At 43.3% G+C, this 22802-nt stretch overlaps 1 protein-coding gene across 1 annotated transcript in view; it reads right to left on the minus strand.

Moving 5' to 3' along the window:
* Positions 1-12448, minus strand: part of LOC309554011 (ADAMTS-like protein 5) — a 141192-nt gene extending 128744 nt beyond the window's left edge. The window contains exon 1 of the mRNA XM_082255531.1: positions 12003-12448. Within this exon, the coding sequence (XP_082111657.1) occupies positions 12003-12019 (17 nt within the window). The 5' untranslated portion in view covers positions 12020-12448. The remainder of the gene's footprint in view (positions 1-12002) is intronic.
* Positions 12449-22802: the final 10354 nt, after the last annotated feature.

A 22802-nucleotide genomic window follows, 5' to 3' on the forward strand; every position in this document is an offset into this window, starting at 1 on the left:
CTGTCATCTGTAGACCACAGCCACAGTCTATCAGTGCCCATCAGTGCAGCCTCATTAGTTCCCATAAGTTCAGCCGCATCAGTGCCCATCAGTGCAGCCTCATCAGTGCAGCATATCAGTGCAGCATATCAGTGCAGCATATCAGTGCTGCTTTATTAGTGATTTGCCTCCTGGACCCTGCCCTCCAGCCCAATTCGCCCCATAAGACTGGCACTATACTAAAAGTGTAGCACAAGTCGGCAGGGACCCCTTTTGTGCGGGAGCTGGGAGTAGGCTGTTTTTTTTTTTCGTGTGGGGTGCACCTTTTTTTGCTGCCCCCCTGCAAAGTGCCGCCCTAGGCCTGGGCCTTGTAGGCCTAGGCCAAGATACAGCACTGCCTCCTCCCCTCTCTATAACCCCACTACATACACAAAAATCCTTCAGCTTTTCAGAGGAAAAGAAAGTTCTCAGTTGCTCACAGCAGTGCTATGATTTTCAAGTTCCTAAAGTTCACTGTTGGCTGGACAGTCAGACTCACACCTTTATGTAACTTTACACAATTTTGTTAAAGGCTTAAATTTCCAATTTTCCAAAGTTACAAAACTGATACAGATAAAGTCAGGCTAAATAAATACAGTAAGTAATGTTGTATCAATGATTACAAAGTTGGAATAAATTTGTGTCTTTAATATCTGCTTGGAGTTCAGCTTTAACTTTTATGAGTTTTTTAGGTTCTAGGATTGATGGCTAATCTCCAGCTCACCCCTTGGTGACAGGATTCCTACTGGCCACCGACTCTGGCACCCTTCCTGCTCTTCAGCCACCAGACTGCCGTTGAAGAGGTGAGTTTCCCATTATATCTCCCCTTTCCTGAACTGTTTTTTTTTTTTTTTAACCAAGGTGCTTAGTAGGGGTTAGTCATCCAGCCTATTGCTGAATGGGCAATGAAATATTTTTATTATCTTTAAAGCACTACTGAGCTCTTAGTGGAAGCAGTGGTCTCTCTGCAGAAGTCCAACACAGCCCCTGCCGAGTTAGAGCTATAGCTCTGCAATTAGGTAAAACTGATCCTCCTCTACTTATTAGGGAGCACCAGCTGTGACTCAGCAGAGGACATGTCAGACCTCTGCAGGGAGATCACTCATTTTGCATATAGGCTGGAGTCAGGCTTTTCTACTCAGGCTGCGGCTGCTTTCTAAAGAAGACAATAAGGCCTTGTCCACACGGGTATACTACAGCATACACCTGGATGAGAGTTAAAGTGGTTCCAAAGGTAATTTTTTTTCCTAAAGTAAAGAAAAGAAGTTATGCTTACCTGTTCTTGCAGAAAATGGCCCCGATCCTCCCATTCTGGAGTCCCCTGCCAGCACTCTTCGCTTCTCCTCCTCTCTGAATGCCCCCTTAGCAAGCAGTGTACTGGGGGGGGGCGCTTGTGCGGGTGCCCTCCCAAGCTGGGCCGTGTGTCCATAGCAGCCCCCGCACCCTCCTCAAAAGGACTCGATTGACTGCAGCAGGAACCAATGGCTCCCGCTACTACCTGTGTCTCCTATTAGAAGAAGAAGAAGCAAGAGCAGCGCTGGATCAAGAGAGAACACAAGTGTTTGGGGGGGGGGGGGAAGTGTTGGGGGGAAACAAGAAGTGGGGGCATTTTTTACAATGATGCAGGTAAAGCATTATTGTAACAAAAAAAAAGTGTCAACTCTAGAACCGCTTAACTGGTTGCCGACCACACGCCGTCTATGTACTGCGGCAGTGTGGCTCTCCCAGGCAAACCAACGTAGGGCTTCGTCGGTCGAGCGCCTGCAGCTAGGGGGCGAGTGCGCGCCGCCGGTGGTGCGCTCCGCCCTTGTTAGTCAGCGGGGAAGCTCATTAATGGGGCAGGCAGCTCTGATTGCTGCCTGACACCCGCGATCGCTCCCTGCTGAGAGAGGACGGGCAGCTGTTGTAAACACAGCTGACTGTTCTTCTCTCTGGAATGATCACAGAGCGCCTGTGATCCTTCTATATAGGATCACAGGTCTCTATGGTAATTCCACAAGCCACGCCCCCCCCCCCCCAAGTTAGAAACACGCCCCTAGGTACACATTTAACCCCTTGATCACCCACACTGTTAACCCCTTCCCTGCCAGTGTCATTATTACAGTGACAGTGCATATTTTTAGCACTGATTATTGTAGTAATGTCACTGGTCCCCCCAAAAGTGTCAAAAATGTCAGTGTGGGGTCCGATCTGTCCGCTGCAATGTCACAGTCCTGCAAAAATCGCAGATCGCCGCCATTACTAGTAAAAAAACAAAAAAACAAAACAATAAAAATAACATAAATCTAGTCTAGTTAGTAGACGCAATAACAACATTTGCACAAACCAATCAAAATACGCTTTTTTTTTTACCAAAAATATGTAGCAGAAGACAAATTGGCCTAAAGTGTTAAAAAGTTTTGATTTTTACATTTTTTTTTTTTGGTGCACAGGTGATCAAATACCACCAAATCAAAGCTCTATTTGTGGGAAAAAAAAAGACATCAATTTTATTTAGGTACAGCGTCGCACAATCGCGCAATTGTCCGTTAATGTAACGAAGTGCCGAATCCCAAACTATGCCCTGGTCATTAAGCATTAAGGGGGCAAATCTTCTGGTCCAGAAGTGGTTAATAGCCAAAAATTTTCTTTATCGTTACAGTAGGAACAGGTTAAAGTCCTTGCTATGTTTTTTATCATCTGTGGCCCTTTCAAGACATTTTCCTTCATTTACTGTAGCGTAGACAGGAAAGGCAATGAAATCTCTCAAATATGAATTAAATCCCCATTAAGTCAGTTTTCACAGCAAAAAAGTGTCCCCATTGGGGTTTCTCACTTTTCCTGTTCTGACGGTAACTCAAAATATTTGATTTCCCCCCTACTTTCAGTTCCCCTAATAATAATGATTAGGGATGCACCGAAATGAAATTCTTGGCCGAAGCCGAATAATAATAAAATGTTTGGCCGAAGGCCGAAGGCCGAATACCGAACGCGGTGTTTTGCATTTTTTCCATTTATTTTGCCAATTTTATGTCCTCTCTCTTGTCCTCTCATGTCTCTCTCTCTCTCTCTCTTGTCCTCTCACTCTCTCTTGTCCTCTCATGTCTCTCTCTCTCTCTCTCTCTTGTCCTCTCATGTCTCTCTCTCTCCCTAAATGTTACTGTAGGGAATGGTATGGGATTCAGTGCACACTGCAGCCTTGTACCACAGGGTTAATGTTAGTGACACTGTAGGGATTGGGAAGGATGCTGGGAATGGAAATCAGGAAGCATGCAGGCAGCCTTGTAAATTTTAATTGCAGATACAGGGCACTGGGCAGGTCAGGGTTAATATGGTAACATCAATTACTCAGTGACAGTCAGTCAGTGTCAGTGTGGACTCGATCAGATTATACAGTGACAGACAGTCTCTCATAGTGGTGTTAGTAGGAGGCTGGAGGTGGACTAGTAGTAGCCTGGAAAGGAGCACAGCCGCATACATACATTACTCACTCGTGCACTGCAGCCCGCCTCACACATTCAGTGAGTCTTACTCTCCTCCCTAGTTTTTTCAATGGCACATTCAGGAAGCCAATCACGCCGTGAGTAGCGGCACAGCGGAACCAATCAGGTGTGCAGGCACGCGTGATTGGTTCGCTGTGCAGCTAATCACGGCGTGATTGGCTTCCTGAATGTGCCATTGAAAAAACTAGGGAGGAGAGTAAGACTCACTGAATGTGTGGGGCGGGCTGCAGTGCACGAGTGAGTAATGTATGTATGCTCACCGCTGAAGTGTCCCGGCTTCCTCTGCCTAACACGGAAGTCTGTGAGTCCTCCTGTCCTCCTCCGAGTCCCTTCCCCCTGTAAATATCGCCTACGGCCACAGAACGATAGTCAATATCATATCGATTATCGTTCAGCCCTATTATTCGGCACAAAATTATTCGGCCTTTTGACTTATTCGGCCGAACACCGAAAGTGCTATTTTTTCTATTTTCGGCCGAATAATGTTCGGCCGCCGATTATTCGGTGCATCCCTAATAATGATTACCAGGACAATTAGAGAAGGGGAATCTTCTAAGCGAAACACAGACAGCAGTAAAAAACTTGGCAGAAATTCTAACTCTCCCCAATTTATCTGGCTTTAGATACACCTTTATCTGCTTATTGTTTGGCCTCTGCCTTTAAAGTAATTTTAAAGGTTCAAATGTTTTTTTTTCCCTTAAAATAATAAACACATCACACTTACCTGCTTTATGCAATATGTTTTCACAGACTGGTCCCAAACCTCCCCTTCTGGGGTCCCCTACAGTCACTCCAAGTTCCTCCTCTTTTCTAGCTATGAGGGCAGACATGCATGCTCAAATATGAGCCGGGCTGTGGGCATCTATAGACACACATAGCGTGGCCTGGCCCAGGCCCTGCTCCCTCTTTACAAGCTTTGGCTGCATGAACTAATAGTCCCCACTGCTGGAGAGTCTCTTGTGAGAAGAGAAAGAGGGGAGATGAGCAGCTGCAGAAGAGCACATGGCTGGATTGGGCTCAGGTAAGTGTTTAAGGGGGTAGTTGGGGGGCGACTTTTGAAAGTTTTTTTTTTACCTTAATGCAGAGAATGCATTAGGGCTAAAACATTTTTGCCTTTAGACCCACTTTAAGACTAGACCAAGTTGGCTTATTGACTATTTACTGACTGTGTGCTGTAGGCCAGGCTACGTTGGCTTATTGCTGGTTTATTGACTCTATGCTGTAACTTTGGATCACTCAATCATAAACACCACAACCATTTCAGCCCATCACATTTTTTCTGAGACTGTTTAGTCTTGAATTAAAATTTAGACAGATCTTTATCAAGAGGAGACAGAATTTTACTTCAAACAGATGCACAGTTAAGAAGAGCTCAGGGGTAGGTTTTATTCTGTTGCAGCCAAGTTGGAGAACTGGGTAAGCTGGCCATACACTACCTGTGGAGCTGCCTGAGAGAAATCTATCTTCTACTACGCATTCTATACAGCATAGATCTCCCTGCACCTATAGTAACCTGACAGCCAGCACCTGTGACTGCATACCCGAATAGTGGTTTCATCTGATTTTCTGGCAATTTTCTGCCTGGCTCTTGTGATTTTCAAATCAAATAATATTGGGCATCTAGGGTGCCAACATGGTCATTAATTGCTCGAATTTCAGACAGTTCCTTAGGAACCACATACATTCACTGTCAGGAGAACCAGTTCACCCACCCCAGTAAAGTCCTATACAACAGCCTTTTTCAACCAGGGTGCCCACTGCCCAGGCACCCTGGGGCGCCTTGACGTATCTTCAGGGGTTCCTTGGCAAAATGCCTAAAAATTGCCCCACAATTATATACAAGTTGTTGGGTGGATGAAACCTGCCTTTTAGTTAAACAAGGCCATAGGTTTTCATTGTTCACCATTACAACCTTCTAGCTGCCAACCTCCTAAGGACCAATGACATCATCAGTTGATAAGCGGGATGTCAGTTGCCTGCATAATATCATTGTTTGACCCTCCCTTGCCTCTCTCCGTCAGCTTTGGGGTCTCATCAGCTAAGTGAGGGAGAAAAGAAACACTAGCATACTAGTCAGTACCAGTCTGCAAAAGTGTATTTGCTTTGGAAGAATAAATCACCTCTAATGCTGGGTGTCCTACATCTATTGATGTTGCTGTATTATGTAAAACTAGAAGAATAGTTTTTAGATTTTAGAATGGGGCGCTTCAAGACCATAAGTCCTTAATTTTGGAGGGTGTCTCGAGAATTTCCATAATTTTAAAAGGGCGCCTTGGCTGAAAAAGGTTGAGAAACACTGCTAAACAACTGACTGCAGCACCAAACTGTATTGTCTATGACCTGTCTAGTATATTACAGTATTCGAAGAGAAAAATTGACCGCACTCTGGAGTAAGTGAACTGGATATGTTTATTCCCATAAACTCAAATACACAGGTGCATCACACAGACATGGGACAGGTTGACGCGTTTCACGATTCTATTGATCGCTTACTCATAACCAAAGTATATTACAGTAATCAACTCTTAAGCTGGATACACACTATACAACTTTTGTTGTTCGATTTCCTTTAGGTTTACCTTAAACTATGTAGTGGAAGGGCCTGTCTGATTGCATACAAATTGAAAACGTTTAGGTTTGACCTCATATTATTTGGTTTTGGTAAATCTAAAGAAAAAAAATCTAAGGCTACGTTCACATGTGGGCGCAGCAGATCACGGGCAGAATCACCGCGATTCTGCCTGCGATCCGGAAATCATTGCAAATCGCGGGACGCCTGTGCAATGCCCGTGATGTGCAATGGCACCCCAAATGCTGTGCGATTTTGCCGCGATTTCCGCCTGCCGAATCACGGTGACATCGCGCAAAAAGAATCGCGGGACGCATGACACCCAAAAAAGGTACAAGAGCTTCTTTTGTGCATCATGCATTCCGTGATTCTGTTTGCGCGATGTTACAGCGATTTGGCAGGCGGAAATCGGAGCAACACCGCATTTCGTTTGGGGTGCCATTGCAAATCACGGGCATCGCACAGGCGTCCCGCGATTTGCAATGATTTCCGGATCGCCGGCAGAATCACAGTGATTCTGCCCACGATCTGCTACGCCCACATGTGAACGTAGCCTAAAGAATATTGTATATGAGTATCCAGCTTTGGTCTCTTTCCATTATAGGTTTGGGTCACTGGGTGGCCTGCCAGTTGCATTCTTAGTACCTTAGCTTTAGGTTGCTCAGTAATACACAAGTCTGTGTAATGTTACTCATGGTAGCTCTCTGAATTTAATAAAAAGTACAAAAGATGTAACTTGCGCCTTGTCTATACATTTCTAACAACACCTCTGACTAACGATAGAATGACCAGATCTGCTCAGCATCAGAATGACCCGCTGGCCTCACTAATCCAGTTTGTTGATATTTGTCAGAATAACGGATGGTCATCATGACTTCTTACTCACAGCTTCTGGCAAGGTTTCTGACCAGAAATGACACTCTATACCCAGGCAATCTCTGCAAATCTCCGGATAATACACATGGTATGCAATACACAGAGTGCAGCAGCTGTCACTTGCTTCATTCATTCCTGATTTTCTCTATCCGCACAGCACATAGGCTCACTGTTAGCTAGAAATCTATAGCAAAAATCTTTCCACAAAAAAATATTATATATATATATATATATATATATATATATATATATATATACACACACACACACATATACATACATATATATATATATATACACACACATAATTTGGACCTGCAAAAAATAAGCACATAAATGCCCCCCTCCTTACATTGGTGGTCAGTGGGAAGAATGTCCCCTTCCTTACATTGGTGGTCAGTGGGAAGAATGTCCCCTTCCTTACATTGGTGGTCAGTGGGAAGAATGTCCTCTTCCTTACATTGGTGGTCAGAGAAAAGAATGTCCCCCTCCTTACATTGGTGGTCAGAGAAAAGAATGTCCCCCTCCTTACATTGGTGGTCAGAGAAAAGAATGTCCCCCTCCTTACATTGGTGGTCAGAGAAAAGAATGTCCCCCTCCTTACATTGGTGGTCAGTGGGAAGAATGTCCCCCTCCTTACATTGGTGGTCAGTGGGAAGAATGTCCCCCTCCTTACATTGGTGGTCAGTGGGAAGAATGTCCCCCTCCTTACATTGGTGGTCAGTGGGAAGAATGTCCCCCTCCTTACATTGGTGGTCAGAGAAAAGAATGTCCCCCTCCTTACATTGATGGTCAGTGGGAAGAATGTCCCCCTCCTTACATTGGTGGTCAGTGGGAAGAATGTCCCCCTCCTTACATTGGTGGCCAGTGGGAAGAATGTCCCCCTCCTTACATTGATGGTCAGTGGGAAGAATGTCCCCCTCCTTACATTGGTGGTCAGTGGGAAGAATGTCCCCCTCCTTACATTGGTGGTCAGTGGGAAGAATGTCCCCCTCCTTACATTGATGGTCAGTGGGAAGAATGTCCCCCTCCTTACATTGATGGTCAGTGGGAAGAATGTCCCCCTCCTTACATTGGTGGTCAGTGGGAAGAATGTCCCCCTCCTTACATTGGTGGCCAGTGGGAAGAATGTCCCCCTCCTTACATTGATGGTCAGTGGGAAGAATGTCCCCCTCCTTACATTGATGGTCAGTGGGAAGAATGTCCCCCTCCTTACATTGATGGTCAGTGGGAAGAATGTCCCCACTTACATTGGTGGTAAGTGGGACGAACACCCCCCCCCCCTTTACATTCGTGTTTATAGGGAAGAATTCCCCCCCCCCCCCCCATTACATTGAGGATCAGTGGAAAGAATGTCCCTCAAACACTTTCCGTGGGGAAAAAGCCCCCCTTACATTGGTGGTCAGTAGGAAGAATGTCCCCCTTACATTGGTTGTCAGTGGGAAGAATATCTGCCAAGAGACATTGGCCCGGGAACTGTGCAGGTACCATCAGATGGGAGGTCAGTCAGCCATTAAGGAACCCCTAGCAACTTTTGGGGTTTCACTGCACCCTAGTTGAGAAAGGCTAGTCTGGACCATAGATGCAATGCATGCTATAGGTCTGAATGGAAGGATGTGGAATGTACAGTATATGTATTACCGTATAGGTTAGTTGGTGCCCCTAACTGCATATATACGCATAATATTAGGGCAGGATTCTAACACCGCTCACTGAGCCAGTGAGATAAAAGTACAGCTGGCAATATACAGTATGTACATAAATGTGACAATCTAACGATGGTGCAATATCCAACAACTTTGTTATGCAAGACCCTACCTAAGGATACTTCCAATTTATGTTCAGCCAAATAGAAACTCAAAATGCATAAATGTAGGTAAATCAAAAGAAGATTGCACAATCACCCTGCACCATGTGTGCCAATTTACGATTTAATTGCTGCTTCCAGTGGGTGGGCAATCTATTCAAGTATGGAGGAAAAAAAAAAAAAAGGAGTACAATCACCCACTTCTAAACAAGTTACATTAAAGTTTTCATAATTGCTAAGCTCGATAAGCATCAAGGAGTTGCTGAAATTATATTTTTATATACATAGGGGTCTACACAGTGATAAAAGTACATACAATCCGGGAGCTGTCAGTTCTGAAAAATCATAAAACAAAATTTACTTAGGACCAGATCTACACATTACAGGCTTTGGCATCTTGCCATACATTGGAGAAAAGCAAATATGGGACCTAATTCCATATCAATATACTTTAATTGTAAGCTCTTCAGGATACAGAAACGTATACCCCCATATTTTGAAAAAGTCCAATAACCTACTATAGAATCATATGACGGCAGATCACAGACCAAGTGATCCCTCGTTTTATCTTTTTATGGAAGTATAGACCTATACCTAGACCCAAGAAACTTTAAATTATCTTACTCCTGAGTGTGACATGCTACCTCTACTGGAAGTCTGCTCTATGAATCTACTACTCTTTTAGTAACATATTACTTTCTAATATTACTCTTGAACTTTCCTCCTTACTTGCAGTCATATCTCTGATCTCAGCTTCCTAATGAAAATACTGCCCTTCTGAACCTTATTCTCACCTTTAAATGGTTTGATTGTCCCCCTGCAATGAAGCTTGGGAAGGTAGTAAAAGAAAAGAAGTGACATTTCACCATCAGAACATTCTCACACATCGCATGAGCTCCTTTCATGTCAATTATCTTTTCCAGGTGCATGCCTCTGGGATAAATGAGTTGTTCATTAATTTGGAACGACCTTTATTGGCAGGGCGATCATTTTTGTACGTGATATTCCTAACATACTAAGAACATGTGAAGTGATTGGGTAGCACAGTATGTAGCGGTTAGCACTAAGTCAAAGGGTTGCTGGTTTAAATCCCAACCATGACACTACCTGCCTGGAGTTTGCATAGCCTGCATGGGGGGTCCTCCGGTTTCCTCCCACACTCCAAAAACATGCTGGTAGGTAAATTGGCCCTAGTATTTATGAATGTGAGTAAAGCTGGATACACACTATACAATTTTCTATAGATTTTTCCTTTGGATTTACCGAAACCATAGAACAGGAGGTCAAACCTAAACACTTTCAATGTGTATGCAATCAGATAGACCCTTGCACTACCTAATTTAAGGTAAATCTAAGAGCCGGTTCACACTGAGGCGATCCGACTTGCCGGGGCGACCTGTGAAGTCGCAGTGCACATCGCACACCGCGACCTCGGAGCGACATGCACGGACTTCATATCATTGAAGTCAATGCAGGTCGCTCCAAAGTAGTACAGGACCCTTTTTCTAAGTCGGAGCGACTTGTGTCGCTCCTATTAGAACGGCTCCTGTGCTAATCTATGGCAGGCGACCCACCGCGACTTGTCAGGCGACCAAGTCGCCTGACAAGTCGCCCCAGTGTGAACCGGCTCTAAAGGAAATCAAACCACAAAAGTTGTATAGTGTGTATCTAGCTTAAAGCGGTTGTAAACCCTATATAAAAAAAAAAAAAAAAAAACCTGCAAGACAAAGGCATAATGAGCTAGTATGCATCGCATACTAGCCCATTATGTTTAACTTACCTTAAAACGAAGCCCCGACACGGACATCGATTGGGGGCGCTGCCATGATCCCTCGTCGTCTCTTCCGGGTTCGGCGGCTCCGGCGCGCTGATTGGCCGGAAGAGACGGCTCCAACGCGCTGATTGGCCGGAGCCGCGATGACGTCACTCCCGCGCATGCGCGCGGGAGTGATTTTTCCGGCAAGCTCCCGGCAAGTTAATTGAAGGTCCCCCCGGACCTTCAGAGCGCATGCGCCGCTCGCGCGAGCGGCTGCATGCACTGTAAATATCTCCTAAACCGTGCCGGTTTAGGAGATATTATTAATACCTACAGGTAAGCCTTATTATAGGCTTACCTGTAGGTAAAAGTGTCAAAAAGCGGGATACAACCGCTTTAAGGCTGTATACAGACTAGACAACTTTTGTTGTTAGATTTCCTTTAGATTTACCTTAAACTATGTAGTGGAGGGGCCTGCCTGATTGCATACAAATTGAAAGGGTTTAGATTTGACCTCATATTATATGGTTTTGGTAAATCTAAATGAAAAAATCTAAAGACAATTGTATAGTGTGTATGGCCCATTAGATTTAAACTGGATACACACTATACAATTGTCTTTAGATTTTTTCCTTTAGATTTACCAAAACCATATAATATGAGGATATGAGGTCCAACCCAAACACTTTCAAATAGTATGCAATCAGGCCGGCCGTTATACTACATAGTTGAAGGTAAATCTAATGGAAATCTACCAACAAAAGTTGTATAGTGTGTATCTAGCCTTACCTTCAACTATATAGTGGAAGGGCCAGCCTGATTGCATACAATTTGAAAAGGTTTAGTTTTGACCTCATATTGTACGGTTTTGGTAAACCTAAAAGGAAAAAAATCTAAAGAAAGTTGTATAGTGTGTATCCAGCTTCAGACCCGGTTCACACTGCCACAACTTGTCAGGCGCCTGACAAGTAGCGCTCCATTCTGTGCAATGGAACCGTTCTAATCAGAGCGACTCAAGTCGCTTCAACTTAGAAAAAGGTTCCTGCACTACTTGGGGGCGACTTCGGTGCGGCTCGCATTGACTTCTATTAGCCTTTTGCAAGCCGTGATGAAGTCGCGCTGCACGGGGCGGCTTCAAAGTCGGGGAGACTTTGAGTCGCCCCAGTGTAAACCGGCTCTTAGGGACCTTAGATTGTAAGCTCCTTGAGGGTAGGGGCTGATGTGAATGTACAATATATATGTAAAGCAATGCATAAATTGACGGCATTATATAAGTACCTGAAATAAAAAAATAAATAAAAGACTCAATGCACAAAGCTAACACAACAGGGTAAGGTAACCTGAATTCAAAAGTTACTTATTTAAAAAAAAGTGACAGTTATTTCCAGCTGAGTCCAATAAGATTTACTCATTAGAGTCACATGGCTGAAAATAAAAACCCTTGTTTTGGAATTGGCAGACGGGGCATCCTTGCGATGCCTTCCATAGACTTACCTACAGCTAGGAAGCATCCTCCTGCTTGGTGGTGGTGCAGAGGTTAAATCACATGAACGCAGCTCCAATGTAACAGCAGTAATGCTGATCAGTGCCGGGTCCCAAAGTACTCAGGGAAAAGTTCTAAGATCCACAAGTGATCAGTCCACAGTGGTTGTGTGTGCTGGGTCCAGGCTCAGTGCTAGACAGCAATGCCCCCACAGCCATGGTCAGCCAGGGGACTGGACTAGGGGTGGCCAGGCTGTGTGTGTCCTCTCTAGCCCATAGCTTCCAATGGATCTAACTCCAGCTTAGCCTACACTGTGCTTGCTCTACACAGCACTGATTGAGCAAGTATTTGTGAGCAGCAGAAAGGAGTGAGAGCAATTCAGGAGCTCTGCCCTCCCGCCCTGAGCTCTCCCACACCCTCTCCCTGTCTGCCTTCTTCCATTCACTTGGTGGAGGTGTGTGGAGCTCCTGCAGGGAGGAGGTGCAGCACAGCTCACTCTGTATGACAGTCCTGGTGGAATGTCTGATCACCAGAGGACGCATGGAGGTAGACGGAAATCCCCAAAGGCAAGACAAGCCATTGATTGCAGGAAAAAATTATAATAGAGTTAATTTACTAAAGGGATAGAAGCTGTTCACTTAGAAAAGTCAACCTTCACCGGGGGCAGTGTTTGCACGCTTTGCAAAGAAGTGTTCACCTAATATTTAAGCTGCGCTCATTTTGAATATTCCGTGCAAGGAAAATTAAAGCAGCACTCCCGGCAAAAATGGCATGATAAAAAATGAATAGCCCATTAACCACCTCCATATTCAAATAATAACTCGCGCCAAGCATATATAATAATACCAAAAATGATATGGGCAGCTGCTGTTCACCAAGTAAAAAACTCAGAAAGAAATAAAGATAATGATAACAGCGCTTGCCCTCACAATCTAATATAAAATACAACAGAACCAATCATATAAAAATTATTTAATAAATTGTTCATGCGCAAAAAAAATTCATAACATCAATAAAGTGCTTTAGGCTGGCCATACACTATACAATTTTCTTGTTCAACTTTCCTTTAGATTTACCAAAACCATGTAATATAGGGTCAAACCCAGACTTGTATAAAGTATTTAAAATTTCTACTTGAGTAAAAGTACAAGTGCTCGATCAAAAAGTGACTTGAGTAGAAGTGGAAGTGCTCGCAGAAAAAGTTACTTAAGTAGAAGTACTAAAGTATTCAACATTTTTTTTACTTAAGTATTGCAAGTAGTTTTTTCAAAAAATTTGCTACTTAAGTACTAAAAGTAAAAAGTACCAGTAGTTTTGAAAAAAAAATTCTACTCAAGTACTGAAAGTAGAAGTAGAAGTACTGTGTTATGTACTTATTAAAGAAAGAAGTCAAAAGTTTGAACATCATATTGTTTTTTATTATTTCAAATGATTTATTCAAATGATTAAACTAAAGGACAATCACAATTCCTTAGGCTGTAACTTTTTGTAAACAAAAAACAGATAAAGTATGTCCCTCCTTTCCCCTTTTAAAGCCAGGGTGGTCTCCTTCCTGCGCTTCCTCACTCTCACAGCCAGGCGGATCACTTGAAGTTGAAGGGCCAGGGGTGGAAGGTGGTGTTTTTGGTTCGTCCATCTTTTCAGCTGATCAAAAGGCAGAACAGGAGCATGCGCAGTCTTCTTAATCGCGGTTTGATTTGATTTGCTCAATTGATGATGATGTGCCAGGCCAGCTTCATCAAACCTACAACGCTTAAAGTGAAAAATGCATCAAAAACTACTAACAAAGTGGCTGTGCTAAAAATGCTAATAAAGTGCCTGCAATTATATATATATATTCTTCTTGTATTCAAAATCATCGCCCACAGTATCAAAAATAAAGTGACATGTCTGTGCTAAATGCAGTGCAAATTATTCCCACAATGTAAATGTAATTCATATAAAATATATATGACAATACCACAATAAAATAAGTTGTGATTGTGAATAAGTTAGGTGCAAGTTTAAGTGTGTAAACTAAACTTTATAACGAAAAGTCCATAACTGAATTCCAGTGTGCAATCTAAGAAGTGCTTGTCACTTGCTGTCAGATGCTTCCACCTTCCTTCTGTGATCTGCTCAAGTGGTGGACTGGATAGCCTCTCTCTCTGCCTCTCACCTTAGTAGCACTGGCACTGCACTGGTTCAAAAAGCTGTCTATATTATTTTCATTATAAGAACTTGTCAGAACATGCTTCCACCACCTGTCCTTCACACTAGTAGTGCTCATTTGCTTTGCTCAAGTCAAGTGCCACTGCCAGTGGCCACTGCAGTGCAGGCACAGCCACACAGGCAGAGGCAGGCCGCAGGAAGCACAGGCAGAGGCAGGCCGCAGGAAGCACAGGCACCACCACAAACACAACACTTATGGTCCATGGACCATGGATGGTCGGATAATCATCATAGCCGTCAGTCTCACTCTTCTTGGTTCAAAAAAGCCACCCATGACCCGTGTGTATATAATATATTAATATTTTATATTGATTATTTGATTCTCAAATGGCACATTTGCCATGGCAAGGATTAGGCCCTCTCTACGGTCCACCTCACTCACCTCATAGAGAAGAAGATGAGATAACGAAGAAAATGCTCCGAGTCCTGCTCCCGCGTCACAACTCCTCTCAGTAAGGGCCCTAAGGGGTGGAGTTTGAGTGACACACAACACGTCTAGAGGCAGAGACCTCGAGCGGGAAGACGGCAGCACGGCTCCTCCAGTTCGGTCTTAACTTGATGATCATGACAGTGATTCCGCGGGCCGCGGCACGAGCGAGGCTGTGGGATTGATTGAATTGAGTTGTGCTGCCTACTGCTACACGCTACCTACTACTAAATTGTGAGTCAGTATATTTTATTTCATTTTTATATATAAAAGCGGTATTGTTGAGCACTACTAGCCACTAGATCTCCTGGCTGTCACTTTGTCACATGTTGGGGAATCACAGCGGCTCGGCTCCAGAAGTGGCGGGTGTCCCCGTCATCCTGCCAGGGCCGCCAAGAAGTTCATCTCCTAATCTTAAATTATTAATATCTTATGAGGAGAGGACCTATGAGATTGAGAATTGAAATAATTAAATATATATGGCTTTTTGAACCAGTGCAGTCAGTGCCAGTGCCACAGTGCCACCCAGACGCTATCCACCAGTGCCACCACCATTAAGTGTGTTGGTCGGTCACTCGAGCACTGAAGGAGGTGGAAGCATCTGACAAGTGAAGTGACACTTTAGATTTGCACACTGGAATTTATTTATGGACTTTTCGTTATAGATAGGTTTACACACTTCAACTTGTTGCACACACCTGACCTAACTTATTTCATAACTTATTTTATTGTGATTTATTGTCATATTTTATATGAATTGAATTTACTGTTACATTGTGGGAATAATTATTTTCACTGCATTTAGGCTTTAGCACATTCATGTCACTTTATTTTTGATACTGTGTGGAGTGTGGGCAGGGCACTGGGGGCAACAATGATATTATATCGATTGCACAGGCACTTTATTCGCACAGCCAAGTTGTGTTTGTTAGTAGTTTCTTGATGCACTTTAAGCGCTGTAGCACCATTTATTTGTTTGTTTCATATTTTCTTTATATTGGAAAGATTTGGTATAGCAGCTTTTATTATACACAGCCTTTATTTTCATATGCGCTGATTTACAAATGACATTATACACATTTTTTTGAGCTTCATGAAACCTGCCATCTACTGTTCTGGCAGTGGTAATTTTTTTAAAAGTAACGAGTAACTATGCAGCACAAAAAAAAAATACTTGAGTAGAAGTATCGAAATCATCGAAAAAATGTAGTGAAGTAAAAGTAGAAGTAGGAGAAAAAAATTCTACTCTAGGAAAGTACAGATACCGCATTTAGGTACTTAAGTACAGTACTTAAGTAGTTCTACTTCGTTACTATACATCTCTGGTCAAACCTAAACACTTTCAATTTGTTTGCAGTCAGGCAGGCCCTTGCACTACGTAGTTTAAGGTAAATCTAAAGGAAATTGAATAAGAAAATTGTATAGTGTATGGCCAGCCTTAGGCAGGCCATAGACGATTCGAATTACGTACGATTTATCGTTCGATAAACGAAAGCGCAACTCGTGCACATCATCGAGTGTACCATCAATGTGAGCCGAAAATCGTACGACAAAACACTATTTTTTGTGCCTTTTAACCACATCTCTACCGGACACACTCCCTACTGTTCTGTGTTTTGTTAGGTGAAATCATACAACTCCCCCACTAATGATACGAAATTCGGCCGATTTTCGCAAAAAAACCCAACATGTTGGATATGTGAATTTTTGCTGTCGTACGAAAATCGAACGTTTTACATACCACACTAACGATACGAAAATCGTTCGATAACACTGCCATTTATGATTTTCGAACGAAATTCGAATCGTCTATGGCCTGCCTTAGTCTTTCAACCACTTCTGGACCGGAAGATTTCCCCCCTTCATAACCAGGCCACTTTTAGCGATTTGGCACTGCGTTACTTTAAAGGACAATTGCGCGGTCGTGTGATGCTGTACCCAAATAAAATTGATGTCCTTTTTTTTCCCCACAAATAGAGATTTCTTTTGGTGGTATTTGATCACCTCTGTGATTTTTATTTTTTTGTGCTATAAACAAAAAAAGAGCGACAATTGTGAAAAAAAAAAAAAAAAAAAACAATCATTTTCACTTTCTGCTATATAACATTCCAAAAAACAAATACATTTAAAAATCAAAAATTTTTAACATCTTAGGCCAATTTGTTTTCTGCTACATATTTTTGGTTAAAAAATCACAATAATTGTATTTTGATTGGTTTGCGCAAAAGTTATTGCGTCTACTAACTACGGGAAAGATTTATGTAATTTTTATTTATTTATTTTTTATTAGTAATGGCGGCGATCTGCAATTTTTTTTTTTGTGGGACTGCGACATTGCAGCGGACAGATCAGACCCCTAACTGACATTTTTGACACTTTTGGGTGGACCAGTGACATTACTACAGTAATCAGTGCTAAAATCATGCATTGTTAATGTAATAATGACACTGGCAGGGAAGGGGTTAACACTGTGGGTGATCAAGGGGTTAAATGTGAGCCTAGGGGAGTGATTCTAACTGTATGGGGGAGGGGCTTTTGAAATTATCACAAAGACCTGTGATCCTGTATAGAAGGATCACAGGCGCTTTGTGATTATTCCAGAGAGAAGTACGGGCAGCTTCGTTTACAACAGCTGACCGTTCTTCTCTCTCAGCGGGGAGCGATCGCGGGTGGCAGGCGGCAATCGGAATGTAAAAATAAATCGGCGCTGTTTTTTCTCAATAATGTAAATAAGTGTCTTAATCGATGTAGAAACTCCGATTCCCTAAGAATCTCACAATGAATAATGAGTGGATGTGACAAATGTGTGCAGGAAAAGAGAGTAGGAAATGACCAATAGATATGGTAAACGACCACTCGAATGAATATAAAATCAGGATCTAGGGTAACATGAATCGCATAATACAAGTATTAATAATAAAAAAGGTGAAAATCCAGTGTTCAATGTGCAAGGTAATCAATAAGCAATCATCAAATAAATAGATAAATACATCAAATGAATTTCATGAATCGCATAATACAGTGTTAATATAGTGCCAGAGAGAAAAAGGGGGAGGTAAAAACCAATTTGCAGTGTGCAATATAAGATGATGATGATAACAATGAACAATAAATATCATGACACAAATAAAAGGTTCATGCGTGATAAAGTGCTAAAATTATGAGGTAGGTATAAGATGCACTAAATGGTGGGTGAATATAATAATTCAAACAAAGTGTCCATGTGCAAAAGTGCAAAAAAAGAACTTCATGTGCTCCAAATGCATAAAAATAAGGTGACTCTTCAAATTGCCAGCAGCAAAGGAAACGTGTCACCAAGCGTGAGCTAATCCAAATTAAGTGCAATGGCCGCTCACCTCCAATACACTCAAAATGAGCGTTTTAGTACATTTAACACCAGGCTTGGCTCAGGGTCTTTTCTCCACATCAGGGAATTGTATGGGGGGCCACTGGTGGATTCTCCTCTCCTCTGGATCAGTGCTGTATTTTGGCCTAGGCCAATAAGGCCCAGGCCTAGGGCAGCACTTTGCAGGGGGGCAGCAAAAAAGGCACCCCCACAACCTGAGACTCTATTGGCCACTGGTTGCTAGAACCACCTCTCTCACTCCCCTCTCTCTCTCACTCACCCCCCTTTCTCACTCTCTCACCCCTCCTCTCTCTCCCTCCCTCTCACCTCCCTCTCTTTCTCACCCCCTCTCTCTCTATCATCCCCCTCTCTCTCTCGCTCTCATCTCCATCTCTCAACCCCCTCTCTCACCCCCCCTCACTCTCTCTCTCATCCCCACTCTCTCTCGCTCTCTCTCTTGCTCATCCCCCTGCTCTCTCTCTTGCTCATCCCCCCTCTCTCTCTCTCTCTTGCTCATCCCCCCTTTCTCACTCATCCCCCCTGTCTCTCTCTCACCCCCCCACTCTCTCATCCCGCCACTCTCTCTCTCGTCCCCCCTCTCTCTCTCTCTCTTCGATTCGCCCCCTCTCTCTCTATCATCCCCCCTCTCTCACCCCCTCTCTCTTTCCCTCCCTCACCCAACCCCTCTCTCTCTCTCCCTCACCCAACCCCTCTCTCTCTCTCCCTCAACCACCCCCCTCTCTCTCTCCCTCAACCACCCTCTCTCTCCCACCCCCTCTCACCCCCCCTCTCGTGAGATCTCAAGGGTTCATGCTGGGACTTGTAGTCCTTCAATTCTGGAGGAAGACACATCCGTTAAAAATGGAGTGGGGAAAACTTATATGGGGAGGGCGCCCAATTTTAGTCTTGCCTAGGGCAGCCCAAAACCAAAATACACCACTGCTCTGGATGCACCAGCCTCTGGGGAGTATTACCTCTCTAATGGTGATGGTCAGAGTACTCACGAGGTTTTCACTCAGATCAGGGATACATAAAAAAAGGGGCTCTATAGTGTAGTAAGTAATTAAAAGGTTTATTGGTAAAAATAAATATCAACTCACACAGTAGCAGCGGTAATACAGCAGTCAATCAATCGGAGTTGCCTGCCCCGTGCATCGAAGTCCCGATGCTGACAAGTGGGGACAGGAGCGCGCTGGCAGTGGCGCGTGCTCGCCCCCTAGCTGCAGGCGCGCGACCGACGTAGAGCTACGTCAGTTCGCGCAGGAGGGGCTGCCTGCTGCAGTAAAATTGCGGCGGGCGGTCCTGAAATGGTTAAAACACCACTCCCAACAAAAATGGCACGATAAAAATGAATAGCCCATTAACCACCTCATATTCAAATAATAACCCGTGCTAAGCATATATAATAATACCAAAAATGATATGTGCAGCTGCTGTTCACCAAGTAAACAACTCAGAAAGAAATAAAGATAATGATAACAGCACTTGCCCTCACAATCTAATATAAAATATATTAATACCAATCATATAAAGATTATTTAATAAAGTGTTCATGTGCAAAAAAAAATCATAACATCAATAAAGTGCTTAAGTGTTCCAAAAAAGTCTCATAAAAATTGTTGATTAAAGTGCTCCAAAATATCCACAAAATATGCTAAAGTGCTTCAATGTAAAAAAAAAAAAAGCTGGGGTGCTTCAAGACAGATCATGCAGTGCAGGGGCTAAACTCCCCTCCTGTATCCCCACTCACCAGAAATAATGGACCCTCAACTATTTCAGTCTGGGGGTCAGTAGAATTTTAAGCTGGTGAGATGGAAGCCAATTCAATTGTGGATATCGCCACACCGCTGTACATCGGCTTGTTAAGGATCTTTGGGACTCAAAAAAAATTGTCAAGTACCATAGTGAAGCCTGCTTGGTAAAAGTTTAATGCGCAAATAAAAAATTACTTTAAAAAAGTACTTGTGATTACAGCTTGTAGCAGGACATAGAGGCTCTTCTGAGAACGCCGTCTAGTGTGTGTTCCACGGAGGACAGGAAGTGACGTCAATGGTTCAGCGTAACCGGAAATACATCAACGCGTTTCGCCACACCTTCCAGGGCTGTTATCATTAACCACCTCAATACCAGACATTTTTACCCCCTTCCTGCCCAGGCAACTTTTTAACTTTTAGCACTATTGCGCTTTGAATGACAATTGCGCGGTCATGCAACACTGACATTTTTATCATCTGTTTGAGACAGATAAAGCTTTCTTTTGGTGGTATTTATTCAAAAAATTTGGAAAAGAAAATTTTTTTCTTCTGTTATCAAATTTTTCAAATTAAGTAATTTTACATTTGTTTGACATAGACTCTGGTTGGTAATGGAGTGATGCATGGGAGGGATGTGAACATAATGTTATAACTGTGCAGAGGACATTGGAATCTTTGGCTATATATACAAACTAACTCCCATACCCACCACGTTCTGTACACATAAGATGTTTGAATCTGCATCCTCTCGTTTTTCTACAACATATATTAGCTATGTGACACCTGGATGTGTCGGGCTACTCCCATGAGCCAGTAGGTGTTACCCTCACCTGGAGATCTGTGTCAGCCTTATTGTTTATCTCTCATATTGATGATGCCTATATGAGCTGCATACGCTTATTGAAGTTTTGAGTCATATATACTTGTGTGGTCCTGAAGAAGTAGAAGTCCCGTGAAACACGTCGACCAGATTAAGCTAATATTGACCATATATTTTTGTGCCTTATGATATGTACTCTATACTATTTTACGTTATAAATATTGTGTGATATGTTCTCAAAGCATATGTAAAGTCCCACCCTTTTGGTGTGTGCCCCCCCTCCCCCCCCCCCGTTTATGAATCGTGGGATGATGCCAATGAGGACATAATATAATACAGCATCTCACTCTCAACCCACACTCTACTTACCTTTCACAAGTAACTTTTCTCCTTCACTGACGGGCACTGATGAGGCCGCATTGATGGACACTGATAGACTGATAGACTGCACTGATGAGGCGGCACTGATGGGTACTGATGGGTGGCACTGATGGGCAACACAGATGGGGCTGCACTGATAATCCACTGTCAGAATTGCTGGTTACTGGCTCTCCTCTTCTCACGCTTTGACAGCATGTGAAGAAAGGAATACAGAAAACCAGAAAGTCTGTTTGCAAGGAATCATCTGTGATTGGACACAACTGATCACGTAGTAAGGGGCCATTGTGATTGGCCATATACCACAATTTGTGATCAGCTGTGTCCGAATGTTCACAGAGCGTACCCCAGGGGGCGCTTGGAGGGTTTTGTTCAGGGAGGACACTTAAAGACATGCTCCCAGAACTGGACAACCATGCTGCAACTGTCTTTTGGGGTATAGCATGGTCAGAAAGAGGTTAAAAGATAAAATTAAAAAAATCAGCTTTTGGTGCAGTACTCACTTTCAATCCAGAGCTCTCCCAACAGTACCTCTTTTCTACCAAAAGATGTCCCCAGGCTTATGGCCAGTATTATTTAACCCACTTCCTCAGAGTCCCACTTTCCCTGCACCCTACCCCAGCCTGTGACTGGACAGTGAAATGAGAAGAAGCATAGTGATGAGCTCAAAGTTAATGTAAAAAAATCAGCTTTTGTTGCACTATTTACTTTTAATTCCTTAGCTCTCCCCAGCAATACTTCTTTTCCCCAACAGGATGTCCCCAGTCTAGCGGCCAGCATCACTTTCTCCGAGCCCAGGTCACCCTGTACCAGCCCCCAAGCCAGTGACTGGGCAGTGAAAGAGAAGAAGTACAGTGATGAGATCCTCTCTCTGTCACTCTGCTCTCTCCTGCTATCAGCTGGCTTCTTGTCAGCACATTAACTGAATGTTTTCTTCTGCTGCTTCTTCTTCCCTCACTCCAGCTCTGCTGTACAGGGATTACAAGAGGCTCCTACAATGTCAAATGCAGGGGGAAAAAGCCTATAAAAGAAAACTGATGCAGCCACCACATCTAACCATTGGTAAACTGCAATAGATTACATTTTTTATTTTGGGTTTATTACCGCTTTAATTAAAGTGTAACTCCACTTTTGTTGAGAAAAAAAAAATTCCCCTCTGGGTGATCTCGGTACATTACAAGGATTTTAACAAACTTTGCTGCAGATCCCTACCTTTTCTTATTCTGAACAAATCATTGTATGTTCCTTCTGTGCTGAGTGGGTCCAATGGGAGTGGTTTCATAATTATCTGTCAGCCATATTGCATTGCAATTTCAGAAAATACAACAGCTGCAAATTGAAAAGGAAAGGTAATTTTTCATAACATTCAATTACAATATGACTTGTGTCGAAATTGTATACGCTATATTGTTTTTTCTTTATACGCTATTTTTTTCCCCCCACGAAAGTGGAGTTACCCTTTAAGGACAGAGGCTAAATAATGGGAGGACCCTTACCCAATAATTATTCAGGATTCTATCATCTTCACCATCCTCTTGCAGTTCTGCAACAAGTAGACACATCAGTTAGCAATATTAATTTCAATTATAAAGGAAACGCATGTATCACCCTCCTAGTCAGGTGCTAGGTAAAAGCATTGGGTTGCTTTCCTGCTTATCAGGGAGCAGGATTTCAGGTTTGGCCTGTTACATGTGTCCAGGTGTGATTCACTTGGTCTGAGGGAGTGTCCCCACTGTATCCAATAGGGGAGACTGTTGGACAGTGGAGGAAACCTAGCCAGTGACGCACAGGCTTTTGTGGCAGTCCCAGTGGGAGGGCACAACAGTGGTGCATCCTGGGATTGACCATAAAAGCCAAGGGCACATGTGGCAGGGG

This window comes from Pelophylax lessonae (genome assembly GCF_965119305.1).
Source record: "Pelophylax lessonae genome assembly, chromosome: 4".
Taxonomy (NCBI): domain Eukaryota; kingdom Metazoa; phylum Chordata; class Amphibia; order Anura; family Ranidae; genus Pelophylax; species Pelophylax lessonae.